The 16,649-nt window shown below is 43.3% G+C and overlaps 1 protein-coding gene across 6 annotated transcripts in view; it reads left to right on the top strand.

Moving 5' to 3' along the window:
• Positions 1–16,649, top strand: part of SGCD (sarcoglycan delta) — a 305,997-nt gene that overhangs the window by 265,690 nt on the left and 23,658 nt on the right. For all 6 annotated transcript variants that reach the window (XM_032124855.1, XM_032124858.1, XM_032124854.1 and 3 more), the window contains one exon: positions 7,562–7,634. In XM_032124855.1, coding sequence (XP_031980746.1) covers positions 7,562–7,634 — 73 coding nt within the window. The remainder of the gene's footprint in view (positions 1–7,561; positions 7,635–16,649) is intronic.

Here is a 16,649-nt window from a genome sequence, read left to right as displayed (position 1 = left end):
AGCAGCCATTATGATTTCAAAATGGCATTTTGCTGAAGTGTTTGTGGCAGAGGGAACAACTCTGGTAGCCAAGTGTTGAAATCAGGCCTGACCCAGAGAGGAAACTGAGCTCTCTGGTCTCACCACTGAGTCTGCTGCAGCTTTATGCCTGAGGGTAAATGCCAAGCCTCAATCTTTGTATTTTGGTGGATTTTAGGCGCTTCCTTGAAAAACATGTCCTTGCTACAGGTCTGTAAGTCTCCTTTTCAAAGGGGACATGGTGCTCCAATATTCATTTCTTAGGATACTGAGACATTTTCCTACTCTGATCCTTTCCCTTTACAAAGGCAGTGGAGAGGAAGGTGCCTCTAACCCAAAGGACAGGGAACTTCTCTGGGATGCCTCACTGGGATGCCTTGCAGTGCTTCTGGAAACAAACTGTACCATCAGTCTGGGGCCACAGCCCTTTTCCAGTTCACCCAGTTGCAAATGAGCTCCAGCTCACTCTGGCTGCTTCAGCACTCCCTTCTGTGCTCTCAGCCAGAGAAAGGAACGAGCCACAGCCGGCTGCTCACCAGGCTGGGACAGGCATTTGACCTTTTGCTGAAGATGTATGAACTTCTCTAGGAAGCAGCTGCAATACTCAGTACTCACTGCCCACAGGTAATTAGGCAGCAACACTAATGCAGTCCCGGAGCAATTGCCAAGCTGTCGTGTAGTCGTTGGTCCTGCAGGAAAGGGCCAGGGAATAAAACGAGGGGAGTAGGGAAATGTGCTGACAAATGAAGATACCAGGGTTTAGCAAGGCTGGAAGCAGCCTCTGCTGTCTGTAGCGTTCAGGCGTGGCAGCGCAGTTCCGTCAGATTTCCTCGCGCTCGTTGCAGAGCTGTGATGGTGGAAAAAAATTATGTTTAGCAAAATTAAGGAGTAGTGGACGGCAAAAACATATGTCTCCTATCAGTGGTTAAAGCCGCAAGAAGATGGGGGTTTTTTGCTCTGAGTTAGGAATCGTGCTGTTGCTGTATCTGTGTAGGAGTCAGGGGTCACAAAGTGATTTAACCTGTAACCAGCAGTGACAGAGAATTAAAAAGCTATGTAGAAAAGAAACCTCATTTGGTTGAATTGGGTGGGTTTAGGGTTTTATTTTCCAGAGGTTGAGATAGCATTTTTATTTTCTTCCAAATAAAGTATTTCTCCCATTCTGCAAGGGAAGAAATTAAAATTACCAATTCTTGATTGAATACTTCTGACAGCTCCCCTGCCTTGAGGGCAATAGGTGTAGACACTGTTTTCCGTTCTTTTTAATGGCAAATCCAACCAACATTGCTCTCCTTTTTTTAAAATCCACTCACCCAGATTGCAAACTTGTCTTTTCTTGGCAAGAACAATCTGTGTTGGGAGAGAGAGATACTGGGGAGTTTTCCTTGTGTTTGCTTTTACTTAAAGTACATTCCAGGCTGAAAGGATAGCATTTATGTAAAGTGAATAGGCTTCGAGTCCAGGCTGAAATGTGTGTTCAGATTGTGTTGTGTTCCCTTAATCCTGTTTAAGGAAAGAGAGGAATCATCCACCATCAGATTAATATTGATTAAATGTCACAAGGATTACGAAAGAAACATACTGTACACTTACCAAACACTGAAATCAAGTTTAAAAGTGTTGCAGATTTATATTTTATTTCCTAAGTGTCTTCCCCAGCTGATCTATTTGAAGCCCACATAATATTCTCCGTGATAAATTTCCACTGTGTATTCCCACTTCAGGTGCTCCCCTGAGTTCCTTTGCAACTTTGCACAAGAATGCTGAGAAGATTCAGGGATAACATTGCTATTGTTGAGCTGCAGGAAAAGTGTTGAAGGACCCCAAAACTAGTCAAGAAGGAAATATCTAGAGGTCAGCATAAGTTGTAGCAACCTTTCTTCCTATGTCTGTTCTCAGTTTGGGTGCGAGCCTGTCTGTTCTTTTCCCTTTATATCTCTCAGACAAATGGACTGTGGCAGGGAGGCTGGTGAAGATGGTGTGACTACAGGCACATGCATCACTAATGACCCACTTGCTCATCTCAGAGCTTGCAGCTCATCTCACTGTTTGCAAGTTTTCCAGCTTAAACCTAAGCTCCATTGATTTCTTGGGACTCTGAGTCAGAGAACTGTTTCTCCTCCACCTGGCAGGACTGGAGTCACAAGGAGTTCCTGTCTGGCCTAACTCAGCCACAGCCCAGTTCCTAAGGCTTGGCTCACTCCCTGTGTGCATACGGTGCCAAGACCAAGAGCTAAAAATAATCTGTAATAAAAGCAATAGAATCCATTAAAAAAAAAAATTAGATTACATTTTTATGATAAACACTTTGTTGATGCTGCACATGATCTCATTATTGCCCTTATTATTCAAGATTTCTTGATTGCCCTTAAAAGAACAACTCCCCAACACTTAGAAAAAAAAGGAATACAGACAGACCTTTGCAATGAGCTATTTTTATAGAATCCTGGGAAGAAACATGAATGAAGCTTTATGGCTTTTGTTCAGTGTGCTAGCTTAGCCTAACCAGGCTATTATTGCACCCTGAAATAGAGCTCTTATTGATTTCAGATTTGATGGGATTCAAGGGGAGCAACAGCAATTACTATGCTCACCCATTTAAAAACATAAATTAAGGATGAATAAGGTTTTTCAAGCTTGGAATTAGAAGAAGCAGTCACAAATAATTTTTATCTTCATTGTATTGGATTTACTTCCTGGGCATCTGTTTGCACAGACTTCCTGCGACTGTCACATATTATTCTGACGAGACCTGCAGAGGAGAGAACCTCCTCAGATGGGTGTTTTAATGAACAAATTGCTGAATGTGTCCTGATCAATAATAGTGGGAATAAAAGTAGTTTATGGAGACCAACAGCACACTATACATTGCCTCTTGACTTCAGCTAGGAAAAATCACAGCAAATCCTTCTCCTTCCCCCCTCATTTGCACAGTACTGCCTAAGGCAGAGCACTAAAGAGAAGATACACTAAGGCCAGCTTCATCACCAGGTTCATCACAGGGCTCTGAGACCCCACTCTCATTAGAAAGCAGTGATATACAACACTAAAGGTGTACTGGAAGTCTGGAACTATCACTAAAAAATACAGAGTGGGAAAGAAATGTGTTGTCTGGAAGGAAAAAGGAAGGTGGGGAATAGCTAACCAGGTGCATCTGCCCCTGAGTGGAAACCTGATGTCTCCCTGCATCCTGCTCACCTCCAAGAGCTGCTCAGCTGATTGCCACCTACCCTTGACAGCAGGAGCATCAATCATTAGTCTAAAAATACCTCTCATTGTATTGCATTTGAGCTCCTCTTCTCTCTCTTCCAGCAGAGAGCAGGGGAAGTCCAGAGCAGGTTTTGTGCAGAGGGAGTGGGATGTGATCAGTGTCTTGCCACGATGGCTGGGTCCCAGCTCTGGCCAGAGGGAGCAGGGATTGTCCTTGCCTTGGCACCAGGGAAGGTGCCAGGACAGGGTCATGCAGCTCAGGTACCTTTGCAGCACTCAGGGAAAGCAAGAGGCAGCTTGAGAAGCTGAAATGTTGAAGCCTGTGTTCCTCTGGCTGGATCTGTTGCTGGTTAAGATGCACCTTCCAGCTGAGATTTGCTCCTTTCTTGGGGCATTTGTGCTCCTCCATTTCCAAACCCTAAAACTGGACTGTAAATGCTCTGTTGCCATGAGACTCTTGATTTTTGTTCTTGAATGAAGTGAACATGTACAGGGGTCTTTGACATCCCACAGTGCCTTATGCACTGCAAGGGGGAAAAAAGGCCAAAAAAGCAAACACTCTTTAAATGAATCTTTATGGCAATTCAAAATACTTTAGGTAGATCCTGTCATATGCTTTATAAGTTCCTGACTGATTGTACGGAATTAAGTTATTGGGCAGAGAACCAGATAATGGAAACACATTGATGAAATCATTTTTGAGGGACATTAAATGGAACTTAAAAGAAAGCTGAAATGGCTTTATGGATTTTTCAGTCAAACTGTTTATGAACATTTATTGGTGGTAAATTACACAATGTCAGAAGAGGGAATCAGTATAATAGAAGCCTCTCTGATATAATACTGTGAGAAAGAATAATTTACTGCCTAGGGATGTACAGTACAGTGTGTTTAAATACTAATGATATTACTGTTTTCTTCTGTCTTTGGCTGATTGCACATAAGTTAGCCTTAGCAGCAGCAGAGAGTCTCATAGATGGAAAAAAAAAAATTCAGTACTTTGCAAAGAAATAGAAATTTTCAGTTACGCATTTTTCATGGCAGATAGAAAATGTTTTAATAATAGATAATTCAGGAAGCAGAAACCATTTTGTACAATAATAAATGTAGGTTACATTTGCTTTATACTCAGTAAAAGGGGAAGAGGGATAGAGCAGTTTTGATTGAAAAGGGAGATTATAGCGGCTGATTCTTGAACTGTTGGAGCTGTGTGTTAATACCATTTGCCAAAACCCATCATTGCTCAGGTATAGGACAGTGAAAATAAGACTGGAGGAATGCGAGACTGGATGGAAATTGCTGGTCCTGAAAATATTGCACCTTGGGTTTTGAGACACCAGTTCTTACAGTCAGGAATTTGTCAGATCTGTCATGTTGTCTGTCCCATCTAACTGAAGAGCTGCTTCCATTGTAGCTCCTCTTCTGGCTAGAAAACCCTCACTTTCCTTCCCAAATACATTCAGGACCAGTTTACTGCTGCTCATATAAGCATTGGCTCTCATCTAAACATCGGCTTAGAGCCAGTAGTTCTTTTCCCTTCGTGTTATTAACCCTTCTAATGTATTTATGCACAGCATAGGTACCCTTCCTTAGCACATCGTGCTGCTCAGCTACAAAGCCAAGTCCTTCCAGGCTTCTTTTGTAGGACAGACTTCTCCTGTTTGTGCAGTCATGACAGTTTTTCCTCGCTGTACGCTCTCCTCACTGGGGATGAGCAGGGGGGGCACACAATAGTTTGAGGATTCACTGATGATTCTTAAAATAATGTGATTTTTTTTCCATGTTCCTGTTAGGCTTCCTTCTTGCCTTTCAGTTTAATGTCACGTTTGCTTTCCCTTTGACTCTGTCACACTGCCATGAATCATGAGTAGCATTCAGCTTTTATCCAGGGATGTTATATTTTAGAAGCCTCCAACATGTAGAAGAAATTTTTACTGCTTTTTTAAGCACATGACCTTGGACTTCATATTTTCAATCATCTGTTACTCCATAACATCCCAGTTTTCCTCAGCAGAGCCAAAATAGCCCAATTCAGTGACAACAGCACATTTCCCTCAAAATTTCCTTCTTTTTTTGCCAAAGCCTTGAGTCACAGTTGGATTCTGTGATCTGAAGAGCCTTTTCCAACATAAGTGATTCTGTGATTCTAAAACCACTAAATGAGGTCACTTCCTCCAGCCTTCACTTTCAACACCATCCAACACTGATGCTGTCAAAGCCTGGCTGGGGACTTCCACGGTGGCCAAAAGCCAGAGTTTGACACAAATAGCCAGTGGAGCTGAATTAGTCCAAGGCAATTTTTTCCCTCTGGAGCTGCTGATCCCCCAGGCAGAGACTGGGGTTCTCCAGAATAGAACAGAGGGTGCTGGAGGGAGGGGGCACATTTGAGGTCTAGAAAATTCCCAATAGCACAGAAAGAAGAGGATGGTTCTTTACTGAAATCATCAGGCAGCAGGGTGAAACCAAAGGGAGAACTTCTCCAGAGTATTTAATTCATCCATCAGCCCCTTGCTACAGAAAGGGAGACAATTAGGGTGAGGATTAGGTGAGGAAAGTTTATCAGTGTCTCTGATAAACTTTCTCGGCCAATTCAATGGGGCCCTCAGCTGCTGACAGACAGAGTCAAGGGAGAGATGTCTCAGTCCTGGTCCCTCAGCATCCCCTCGTGGCTGATGTCCTACTCAGTGACAGGTACAGGTGGCCCTTTGGGAGATTCTGTGTTCTTAGAGGAGAATAATAAGGAATTACACAGTCGAGGCAGGAAGCCTTATCAAGGCAGGTAGCATTCACTTCTAATTCAGATCAAAGGAGAGAAACAGAAGGGTTGGAAGTCTCATTCCTGTTCCCAGTGCTTGAGGGACTTTTTCATGGATCTGGCAATAAGGGAGACAGGAAGAGAGGGTTTGAGAACTGTGTAGGGAAGGGAAAACAAGAAAATGGAGGAAACAAATAACCAGCTCTTTTATTTTCAACCTTCTTGACATGACTGCATTGGGGTCTTCACTGACCTTGTTTCCTAAGTTGCTTCCTGCATTTAAATTAAAGAAGGAAAGCTTGGAAAACCCCAAGTTCAGAAATAAGTTAAAAGTTTCTCCTTGTTCTGCAGGCACTTCTGGTTACAGGCAGGTAGTTACTTTGAGCTTTGCATGACTTGAGTACGTGACTTACGGTGTCTAAAAATGAATTAAAATGCCCAGCATAAAGTCACCATTTAAGCCATGTGTGTGCATAGGATACAAGAGTATCTATGTGTGTCTCTCCAGCTGCACCTCCTCGCCCTCCTTCCCTCAAAAATCACTGTTCTATTATGCAGATAAGTGCAGGCTGGATGTTTTGCTACGTTTCATTGCAAAGCCAAGAGCCAAGGCAATCGTGTGGATAAAGCAGAGATTCAAATCATTTGGAAACTGTTGAGAGAGGACAGATCTGATAGTAACAACCTTCATGGTTGGCAAGTTACAGCTGCTTATGACAACTTGTAACAATGAAAGCTTATAGTAAAGTTAAAAGCTAAATATCTGTATTGTGCCATAGGATCAGCTTCAATCCCCAAGTATAAAGCTATGAACTTTAAGCTGGTTTCATCATCTTTGAGATTACTTTGTTTTTCTCTGGGTTAAAAGGAGTTGGGGTTTTTTAATGAATATTAGAGTGCTTGTTTGCATTCTGGCTTTTTCTTTTTGCTTTAACACAGTGAGACAGCTTAGTTAATTTATTTCAGTGCAAAGAAAGTGTGGTCATACTGAAGCCATAGGTGTTTCTCACTTATAGCAGCAGTTGCAGCAGGATGGTGCAACTGGGTGGCCAGGCTGGGACTGGAGCAGGGTCTGCTTGTGCTGCCCTGCATGAGGGTGCACCTCCCTCCTCTTCCCCAGGCAGGATCACAGCCTGGAGAGGTAATGCCTTGCAGGAATCAAGTCAAAATTTGCTTTTCTCCCTTGAGTATCTCTGAGAGCCCAGCAAAAGAAATAATGCCATGACATGCAGCCAGGTTGATTAGTGAGAGAGGTAGCTAGATTAGATGCCTGGTTAGCAAAGGGTATCTTTTCCAGGCTCCCTGCATCAGCTGGGTCAGCAGACTCTCCCCAAGTTGGGGTGCAAGCAGCTGCTTTTCCAGCCAGAAGTGCAGTTTACAGGCAAATCCCCCTTGTAATCAAGGCAACCCATTTCAGATTATGAAGGTCTGGCTTTTCTGGGAACAGAAGGGATGTGCAAGAGAGAAATGGGGTCAGGCAATGGGTTAAATTGCACCTAGGTATGATTTGACAATCACTCCCCTGGTAACAGCTTATGATGTTTACAATTTGTCTTCTGTTTTGTTTTGTGATTTCAGGAGCAGAAGGCACAGTGTTCCCTAAATCTATAGAAACTCCCAATGTCAGGGCAGACCCCTTCAAGGAACTAAGGTAAACTTTGGAATATGGTTTAATGGTAACTCAGTGGAGCCTTGTTGGAGTTGTGTTTACTGCTGGGCATCATTTCTGCTTTTGCTTAAGAGCTTGGGGATTCTCTTGGGAAGGCATTGATGCCTTTTCCTGGTCTTAAAATCAAGAGTCAAATATGGTTAGAAGGGGAAAAGGGATTTTACCTTGGTGTTTATTTTAAGGATCCTTAGGTGCACACATCCAGGTCGAATGCACTGAAATGCCCACCACAATGCACACCCCCAAAAGATCTGGTATATCATTATAGGTTTTACTAATTAGCAGATCTATCAAAGATTCCCCAATGAGAGGCTCAAGTGAGACCCCTTCCCCAAGGAACCTTCCCCTGGATGGTTCTATCTTGGTTTACAGAATGTGTTCTGGAGAGGACCTTGGGCTCTGGGGCACACTGATCCCTGGCTACGAAGCTTTTAAAATGTTTAGTCTCTCAGCTTGACAAACAAGTCCAAGAATGTAGGCTAAAAGCACTAGGAGTACAGAAGTTGTAAAAAAGGCATAACAGGGGTATAAAAGAAAAGGCAAAAAATCTTCATGGCATCAGCATCACAGGATGCCATGGAAGAAAAGGGACTTGCCATAATTGCATTTGATAAAACCAAATTAAAGGCAATCACAGGTCATGAGAGAGCAGCATTTCTGCTCTGTAACGTGCTCTGCATACCCTGGGCTCAGCATCTGGAAAAAAAACACAGAGTCATTTTTTCCTGGTTGTGCAGGGAGGTCCTGAAGGCTGTGCTGGATCACAGGGAGTAGCAGCAGGCAAAAGGATAATGCTCTCCAGCATTATCTGTCTTGCAGAAATGCAAACCCTCCCTGACCTACACAAGGCATAGTTGTGCATGTGTGTAACTGCTGACACTTGCAGAGATGCCACTTGCTGACAGCACTGTGCCAGGAGGGAATAAACAGCACAGCTCCTGGGAGCCAGCTCTGCCCTCAAGCTAAGGCTATTTATTTTGTTTTTTAAAATAATTTTTTAAAAAAAGTGTGGCACTACAGGTTAACTTAGATTACTAGTCTCTGGAAAGACACTAATCATATAGCCTAATAAATTATTGACTGAATCTTCCTGATACCTTCTGACCAAAGGTGCTGTGGGGTTTGCCTCAATACTCAAATTATCCCTCCTTAGAAAAAGAGAGAGAAACATTAAAAAAAAAAAGCAGAAGGACATTTTGTCCTCAAATCTTAGGTTGCAAACTCTTCTGTGTTGGAAAGTGCTGGGAATGGAGCAATCTTGAGCCAGCTGAAGCTGAGCACGAGTGCTGCATGTTTACTGCAGATGCAGGGGGGTAAGAGAGCGCCTCTCATTGATTCCCTGCTCTGATACCAGGGATAGTTATGGCCCAGCTACATCACCATGGAAGACAAAGAATATCCCATCTGCCTTCCCTTGGGTCTGTCTCTACCTTTCAGTGTCCCCCAGGAAACCCTCTAACTGTTCCCATTTTCCACTCTGGGGATCATCTGTCAGACAGCAAGAGCAGTGGAGGTGTGATTCTGTTTGTTATGAAAGTTTGTTCTCTTTCTCCAGGCAGTGACTTTAACTCTGCCTCGTGGTTTTCCCAGTTTGGGTCTACTTCCTTTAAAAAAAGGGGAAATGTGGCCTTTGCTCACCATGACACACAGCTGGCAGGGCAGCTCCAGGGGCTGCTGTGGGGAAAGGAGACGTGAGGGCAGGGAGTGGTGGGGCAGGGCCCTCCATTTCCCTGGAAAAGCCAAGCAAACAAAGGCATCAGCAGGTGGATTTCTAGGTGAGCTCCAGGTGACAAAGGCTTTCCGGCACAGCCCGTGTTTATTGACATTTCCATTAAAAAAAAAAAACAAAACAACAAAGAAAAAAGGCAAGATCACGGTTAAAATATCCAACAGCATCTCCATCACTTGCAAAACCAGGTCTTGAGTAGTGCAAAAGAGATGCAAGGTTTAGGTCTAAGTTTATGGTTGCTTAAGACTTTTCTAAAATGGGAGGGGAAAATAATTCAAATAAGTGTAGGATGTCATATTGGAGGGGGAAAATGTGAATTAAAAGGGCCTTAACCTGATTGACTATGCTTCTGCTCCAGAGCAAATTAAGCTAAATGAAATTGAAATCAATTAATGGCAGTCTCCATGCAAGGGATTGATTCAGTATATTTGATCTGCTTTAAATTCATGTTATTTCACTTGTTTTGTGTGGAGAGCTGTTAGGTAACTGATTTCCTTTCAAATTAGTGGGCTGTATGAAAAAAATCCTGTAAAATCTGCTGGGGTTTTGGGGTTTTTTTAAGGAAAATTATTGAATAGAATTTACCTGGGGGAAAAAAAGCCCCACAGAGTCCTAAAATACTTTGTGTGCTTCTGACAATTTTCTCTTGGCAAAAATAGATATTTTTACAGCATCCTGAGAAGAAAAGAGCCAGTGGTGGCAGTGTGTAGGGAAAGCAAGTTTTTCCAAGAACAAATGCTCTATTGCTCCCCAAACCAAGATCCATCCATCTCTCACTACACATTGGATCACTGGCTGCTTCTTAGGTAAAACGGTGCCTTTTGGGGGCAGTACAGAGTTAAAATAGTGAAAATAATCTTACTCTGAGGGGAGATTATTTGGTTCCTTCCTGTTTTGATGGCAGAGTGTGTGCATAAGGTGTCCTTTCTGCCTCTTTACAAAGATGCTGCAGTGAAACGGAGCTGGAGGAGATGGGCCCCGAGCTGTCACACACCGCTGGGAAAGCAGCAGTGAAATCACACACTCAGTAGCTGGCTTGCCTCTAAAAGACCTTTTTCTGCAATAAAGAGTGCAAACTTTCTTTCCTGCTTAGGCTGAAGTTCTCAGGTGGAAAGTGCACATTCAGCTGCTTCAGGTTCCACCAGGCACCACCAGCCTCCATCTTTATCCTAAACCAGAAGATGGTGGTGATTTCTCCCTTTTCTCTTGTCAGTCCCCTCTCCTGTTCTTTCGTTAAATTTCCAAATGAGGTGGCAGTGACTGTTGCTATCACAAAGAGAGGAGACCAGCTGCTCCTGTCACACCTGGGAGTCAGGACGCCTGGATGTCCTCCTTCCCTTCGCGCTCTCCTGAACAGACAGACTGATTCTCCGGCAGGACGGGCAGGACATGCCACTCATCTCTGCTCCTTCTTTTCCTCCCATCTCCCCAAGGCCTTCAGTCATGCCCACATGTCACCACAGCTGACACACTCCAGGTGACAGGACACTTGTTCTCAACAGACTTTCTGTCCATTTGGCTGATGAATAGTCTTCATAATTCAGCTATATTGGTAAATCAGCTGCTGGACAGAGTGCTCACCGTCCTGGTGATCCTCTTTTCTCAGTGTCCTTTGTAAAACACTTTTGTCTGCAGTGGGTTACAAGGGGACCATCCCTGTGGGAATATGTGCACAGCCTTTTCCTGACATGCTAAGCCCATCACAAGGCTGCAAGAATTGGTTTTGTGCTTGTTTGAGCCAGCTCTGGACTTCGCTGCAGACAGACTCATGTCCTAAAACATCCCTGCTCAGTGTCCACTGTGGTAGAAATGCCAGAGCTCATTAACGTCCTGTTTCATGCAGGATGTAATTAACAGCTCATGTCTCCTACCTGGGCTCTAGAATATTCTTTAATAATGACCTAAAAACCAGAGATGGTTGACAAATGATTTGATTTACTTCTGTGAACATTTTCATGTTTTTACTTATTTAAGGTAATTGTAGACTCCTGAATGTGTTTGTTGTTGTCCGTTGGGTTCTAGACTGGTCAAAAGCTGTAAAAAGGAAAGCAAACAAATCCACATTATTTTCAAATACTTGGGATGTTTAGCATTGCCATCTGGTATCGTCCCAAAATAGTTTAGGGGGAGGGCTTGGGAGATTTGTTTGGACATTGAAGTATTTGTACTCATCTGCACTGATGCTTTTTAAAGCAGGTTGGTGCCTTTGACATATGGTAATGTGATTGCTTATGTATAAAAGTTGAATTCAATATGACCTTTCTGCACTGGATTATTTGAGTAGCACCCAAGTAACTTGTCAAGAGCCTGCCTTGAGAACCTCTCCTTGACATTGGCAGGAATCACCTGCCTTTTTCTATTTACATTCTTCCAGAAAACAAATACATGCCAGGGAGGCTAACAGAAGCTGTCCATCAAACACAAGATCAGCACTCTTTTGACGTGAGGGATGAAGGCTGGACTAGCCAGTGAAAAAGGAAGAAGGGAAATTTAGACGGGAGGGGATTAAAAGGTGGGTGATGGAATGTAAGAAAAAGTATCAGGAGGATGCTGTTAAAGTGCCAAGTGCTGGAGGCTGGGGACGGGCTGGTGTTGGAGCAGAGCTGCCTGAAGTAGCAATGTCCTGGTCGTGCTGCAGCTTGGAAACCTGCTTTAGGGTATTTCTGTTCCCAGAGTTAAATAAAAAGAAGTCAGACAGCATGAAATTCACTCCATGAGGGGCGAGCACACACCTGGAATTCATCCATAGATATTGCAGGTTGAAAATGCAGTCAATCGCTCATCCAAGGCCGGGAAGCCAAGGGATGACTGTTTTTTCTGTAATGCACAAATACAGTTAAGGCAGAATTAAACCCTTGGGCTTAAAGGGGTAATTTTTGACTAAAGTTAATTATGAAACACTGAAAGCATGAAATGGCAGATGAAATGTGCTTGCTGCTTGATTTTATTAGTGCAATTCCACCTTGCCACGTAGAGTACTGAACTACCCAAATAGTCCAAGTGAGACCTATTGTAACAAAAAACAATTTAAATACAGCGCTGAGCTAACGTAACAACACTCATTTTGAAAAACAGTAATTCTTCCTGAGTTAAGGTTTCTCTCAGCTGTGTTTCACAAGGCACCACAGATAAGTAGGAACACAAATAATATTTCTGTCTAAAACCAATTACATTAATAATGATTAAGAGGAGAAAATTAGAGGAAATGTGAAAAATGAATGGTATAAGAGAGGAAGTAATTGGTGAGAAATGAAAGTCATTTATAAAGACTAATATGTGATACTGAAACACTGTTTAGTTCAAAGAAAACTTTTCCTGTGAGGATTCTTGTGAGGTGTCAACAAGGGGGAAATGACCACTGTACCCTTGTATGTAGCTGGCCTTATTTTCTGATTGATTTTCCAGAAGGGATGCAATTTATTTCTCTGTTATACCAGTGCAATCCCAATAATTTTGGTACTCCTACCAACTTAAAAGACAACAGATTTTCCTTGGGATGAGCTTTACCTTCCACATTGTAACAAATATAACTATTTTCAGTTCTTTGCAGATGGGTTGAATATATACAACCATCTCCACTAAAGCCAACACAAACCTACTCATGTACAACTAAAAGGAAACACCAGGTTCATGGTTTCTAAACTTCAAGCTAATTTCAGTGGCTTTTGGTGAGTTGCTTTAGAATGACAGAGATCCTCATCACCTCATTTTTAACTGAGCACACCACATCTGATCTAACAATTTTCCCATAGCAGCCAAGGCCTCCTGAAACTCTTGCTGATGGAGAGACTTCCCCGAAACAGAATTCACACTGATTTTGAAGCCACTTTGCTTTAGTATTTTGTCCTGTTGACATCCCTTCATATCTGTTGCCTATCTCTTACATAAGACAAGCCACAGCCCCCCCAAACCAAAAGCAGTCTTTCCACAGGCTTCTTGTGTGCATTAAAGTATATTTATACCACTGGATATAAGGGTTGGAGTTAAGGAGGCAGTTCATTGCTGGGGCTTTCCATCTGCAAAAAAGAGGAGAAGAGTGGTTGTTCCCTTTCCTTACCCCACCAAACCTTCTTTTAATGGTCTTCCTCTCTTTCACGCTCATCACCAGGAAGGGTGAATTAGCTCTCAGTGTCCTTTCCTTCCCTGTTTTCAGCAGGTGAAGCCTAGATCTCGATGAGCTGCTCAGGAGGCACACACATGGGAAATGGCAGAGGCATTGATGGGTTTTTGCTGATTTATCCCAGCTGGATAAATCATGGCTCTGCCCTGTTCCCAGTGCTGCTGATAGCATCTGTCCATAGACAGGCAGATCCTCTTCACAGAGGACTAATGGACAGAGAAGGCAGGCTTGGCAGGAAGGTGTTTTGGACACAGTGTATTGCTGAAGTTAAAAATATTCAAGAAAAAAGGCAAAAGCAGCTGGAATTGGTGGTGGAGCAGCCTGCAGTGTGTGCTGGGGTCTTCCCAGAGGCCCTCCTGTCCCCTGTGCTGCTGGTATGTGTGATGTAGGAGCCAGCACCCTGGCCTTTTTACAGGAGTGGGAATAGGGAAGGAAAGGACAGATTTCTAAAGGAAATTGCTGCCAAACAGCATTGCTTATGGGTTAGAGAGCAGTAGAAATATCCCTCTTGATTGCTGGTCGATGACCAAACGATGTGGGAAGATACTCAAGTTTCATCTTCTTCTGCATATAATTAAGCAGCACAATTGCAGCTGGAGCAATGGCTCCAGACAGAGACCAGTTTAACTTTTCCTGGGCCCTGAATAAACCGCAACAGCTGGGTTCAGTACACTCCCTCTGCATTTATTCTGTAGGGGTTTCCTAATGCAAACAGAGTCTTTTCCTGGGAGATATTAATCGTCAGTCCTGGCTGTTATCTCAGATTGAATCTCTTTCCTGTGTACAAGATCTGTATCCTGCCTAGCTGTGTTGTGCCCAGGTTTGTCATTAGCTTTCAACAGCACAATGTCACTTGCTCCATAATCAGAGCATCCATCTGACCTTCGAGTGCTGCTCACAGAGATGTGTGAGCCAGAAATCCTCTGGGACGTGAGAGAAACCCTGTCCGTGTGACCAGTCTGTACAGTCAGACGTGCACATGTATCCATTTGAATAACAAAAAAGTGAGCTTGTTTGGCTTTTTTTAACTCTGTGTGCAGCACACCGCTAACCTTGAGTAGAGAATAGATGCTAATAAATGTGAGGTCTTAAAAATGTGAATTATAGCCATTTCACACTCCACGGCAGACTCTCACTGGTGAAATGGCTTAATACTTAATTACAATGCTTGTCCTTCTCTCAAGTGCAGATGACATTCCTCAGATAGATTTTGCAGTGACATCTGTGGAAAAAAGTTGTGAAACTAATTAGTTATTCATATAATACAGAATATTGACTACACACTGATTAAAAGGATGTGGTGACACATCTAACATGATGTATCTGTCTAGTAGGTTAGTCTGAGGTGGTATTTTTGGAAAGTCTTACAGCAAATGATCAAAGTGCCTTTTGGCCTCTAGAATGCAGATGTTTATAGAAAGTGTTGCCTTTCATTTACATTTTGATAATGGTTTAGGAGGACTGCCATGGTCTGGAGTGACACTGTGCCCTGGCAACAACACCTGGGCTGCTGGCTCTGAGGACCATTAAGGACCAGGGGTACCAACTGTAAAAAAGTCTGCAGGTTATTGACTACCTGCAGCCATAAGTGCTCTAAAAGCAGTCATTAGACAGCTGCCCAGAGAGATGGGCAAGGAAACTGTTGGGGTTTTTTTCAGTACAAGTTGGGCAACGTTTTCCTTGCAGCAGAGCCTGGCTGGTGCTGCTGCTCTGTAGGGCACTCGGGATATGCTGCAGCAGGAATCAGTTGGTGCTGCTGCTCGGGGATACAGCATTTGTCATGCTCTGTGAAAGGCCTGAAAACCATTCTTTTATCGTAACATTTGTACTTGAGATAGAGCTATTTGTACCAAGGATATTGAGCATGAAATACAGAAGTAAATAGAAAGTTGGCAAGGAAAGCACCTTACCCACCTATCACTGTGATCCCAATCCTTTGCAAATACTGTGATATTTAGGATGTAATCATGTTCAAAAATGACTGAATAGCTCAGAAGAGAAGGAGATTTTCCTTTGAACACTGTTCTTATCTTAAAGAAATGAGAGGAGTGTAATCCACTGAGCACCATGTTTGCTTTTGGGTAGAAAAATACATGGCTTTCTTTAATATTTCTCTCTATCCCTTCATACGTCTCTCCAGCTGTGCATCACATATTTCTAAAACCCCAGGTGAAGAGCAAAGCAGGCAAAATAAAAATCTTTGCCTTATTCAGCAGCCAGTACCTGCTTTTAAGAAGGAGTATCTCCCTGCTAAGGCTTCACCTGTGAGCCTGGGAGCTGTCTGGCAAGCAGAGCTCCCCGTTCCCACTATGCTGAGCCCAGCACGGGAACCACAGTTGGGATTTCACCTGCTGAACTGCAGCAGTCTGGAACCAGCTTCCTGAAAACGAGGCGTTTAACACAGACTTCTCATTAACCTGGTGCAAAATAAGGAAGGACAGTTCAGACACTTTCCTGCCCAAGTGAGGAGTTCCTCAGGGTTTTGTTTCCTGCTGCCCTTTGCTGGTGCCAGAGGGTTTGGCTGGGCCACAGCAATAATGTTTATTAGTTTGAGTGAGGTACTTGGAGCTACAGAAGTCGCCTGTGATTAAAAAGGATGTTTTTGTAAATACACTAATTGTACTTTAGGCTGTAGTCAGGGATCAATAGCTGCTGCATAACCTTATTAAAGAGAGGAGAAATATGAGTCCCCAACTACAGTGGGATCCTTCCTTTTGAAAGCCATATTTTGTATATACTTATTAAGAGAAATCACAAATACTCACCGTGCCTACAGAATCTTCATTCTGAATTTGTTTCATGTGGAATCAAGTTGCTTTCTTTAGGCCAAACAGGAGTAGCTATGTCCTTTCATCATCAATTGATTTTATCTTTTTCATGTGCGGTGGCTGCCGCTGCTCCGCTTCTCTCGTGTATTCTGCAGTATGGATTTGTCCCCTGGGTTACTGGGGTGCCTCTGGCTGTTTTGAATTGAAATAATTTCTGACCAAATAGCATTGCTGAGTTCACACTAAAAGAACGTCGCTCCCTGCTCTGGAGTGGTGTTTGGGCTCAGCACATGGCTCACGAGAACCCCTTCCTAAAAATGACCAGCAGCCAAACCTGGTCATTCTCTGCAGACCCCTGCACAATCCACAGTTGCTCGCCT

Source organism: Corvus moneduloides, chromosome 15, assembly GCF_009650955.1.
Source record: "Corvus moneduloides isolate bCorMon1 chromosome 15, bCorMon1.pri, whole genome shotgun sequence".
NCBI lineage: Eukaryota > Metazoa > Chordata > Aves > Passeriformes > Corvidae > Corvus > Corvus moneduloides.
This window is presented reverse-complemented; position numbering and strand designations above follow the sequence as displayed.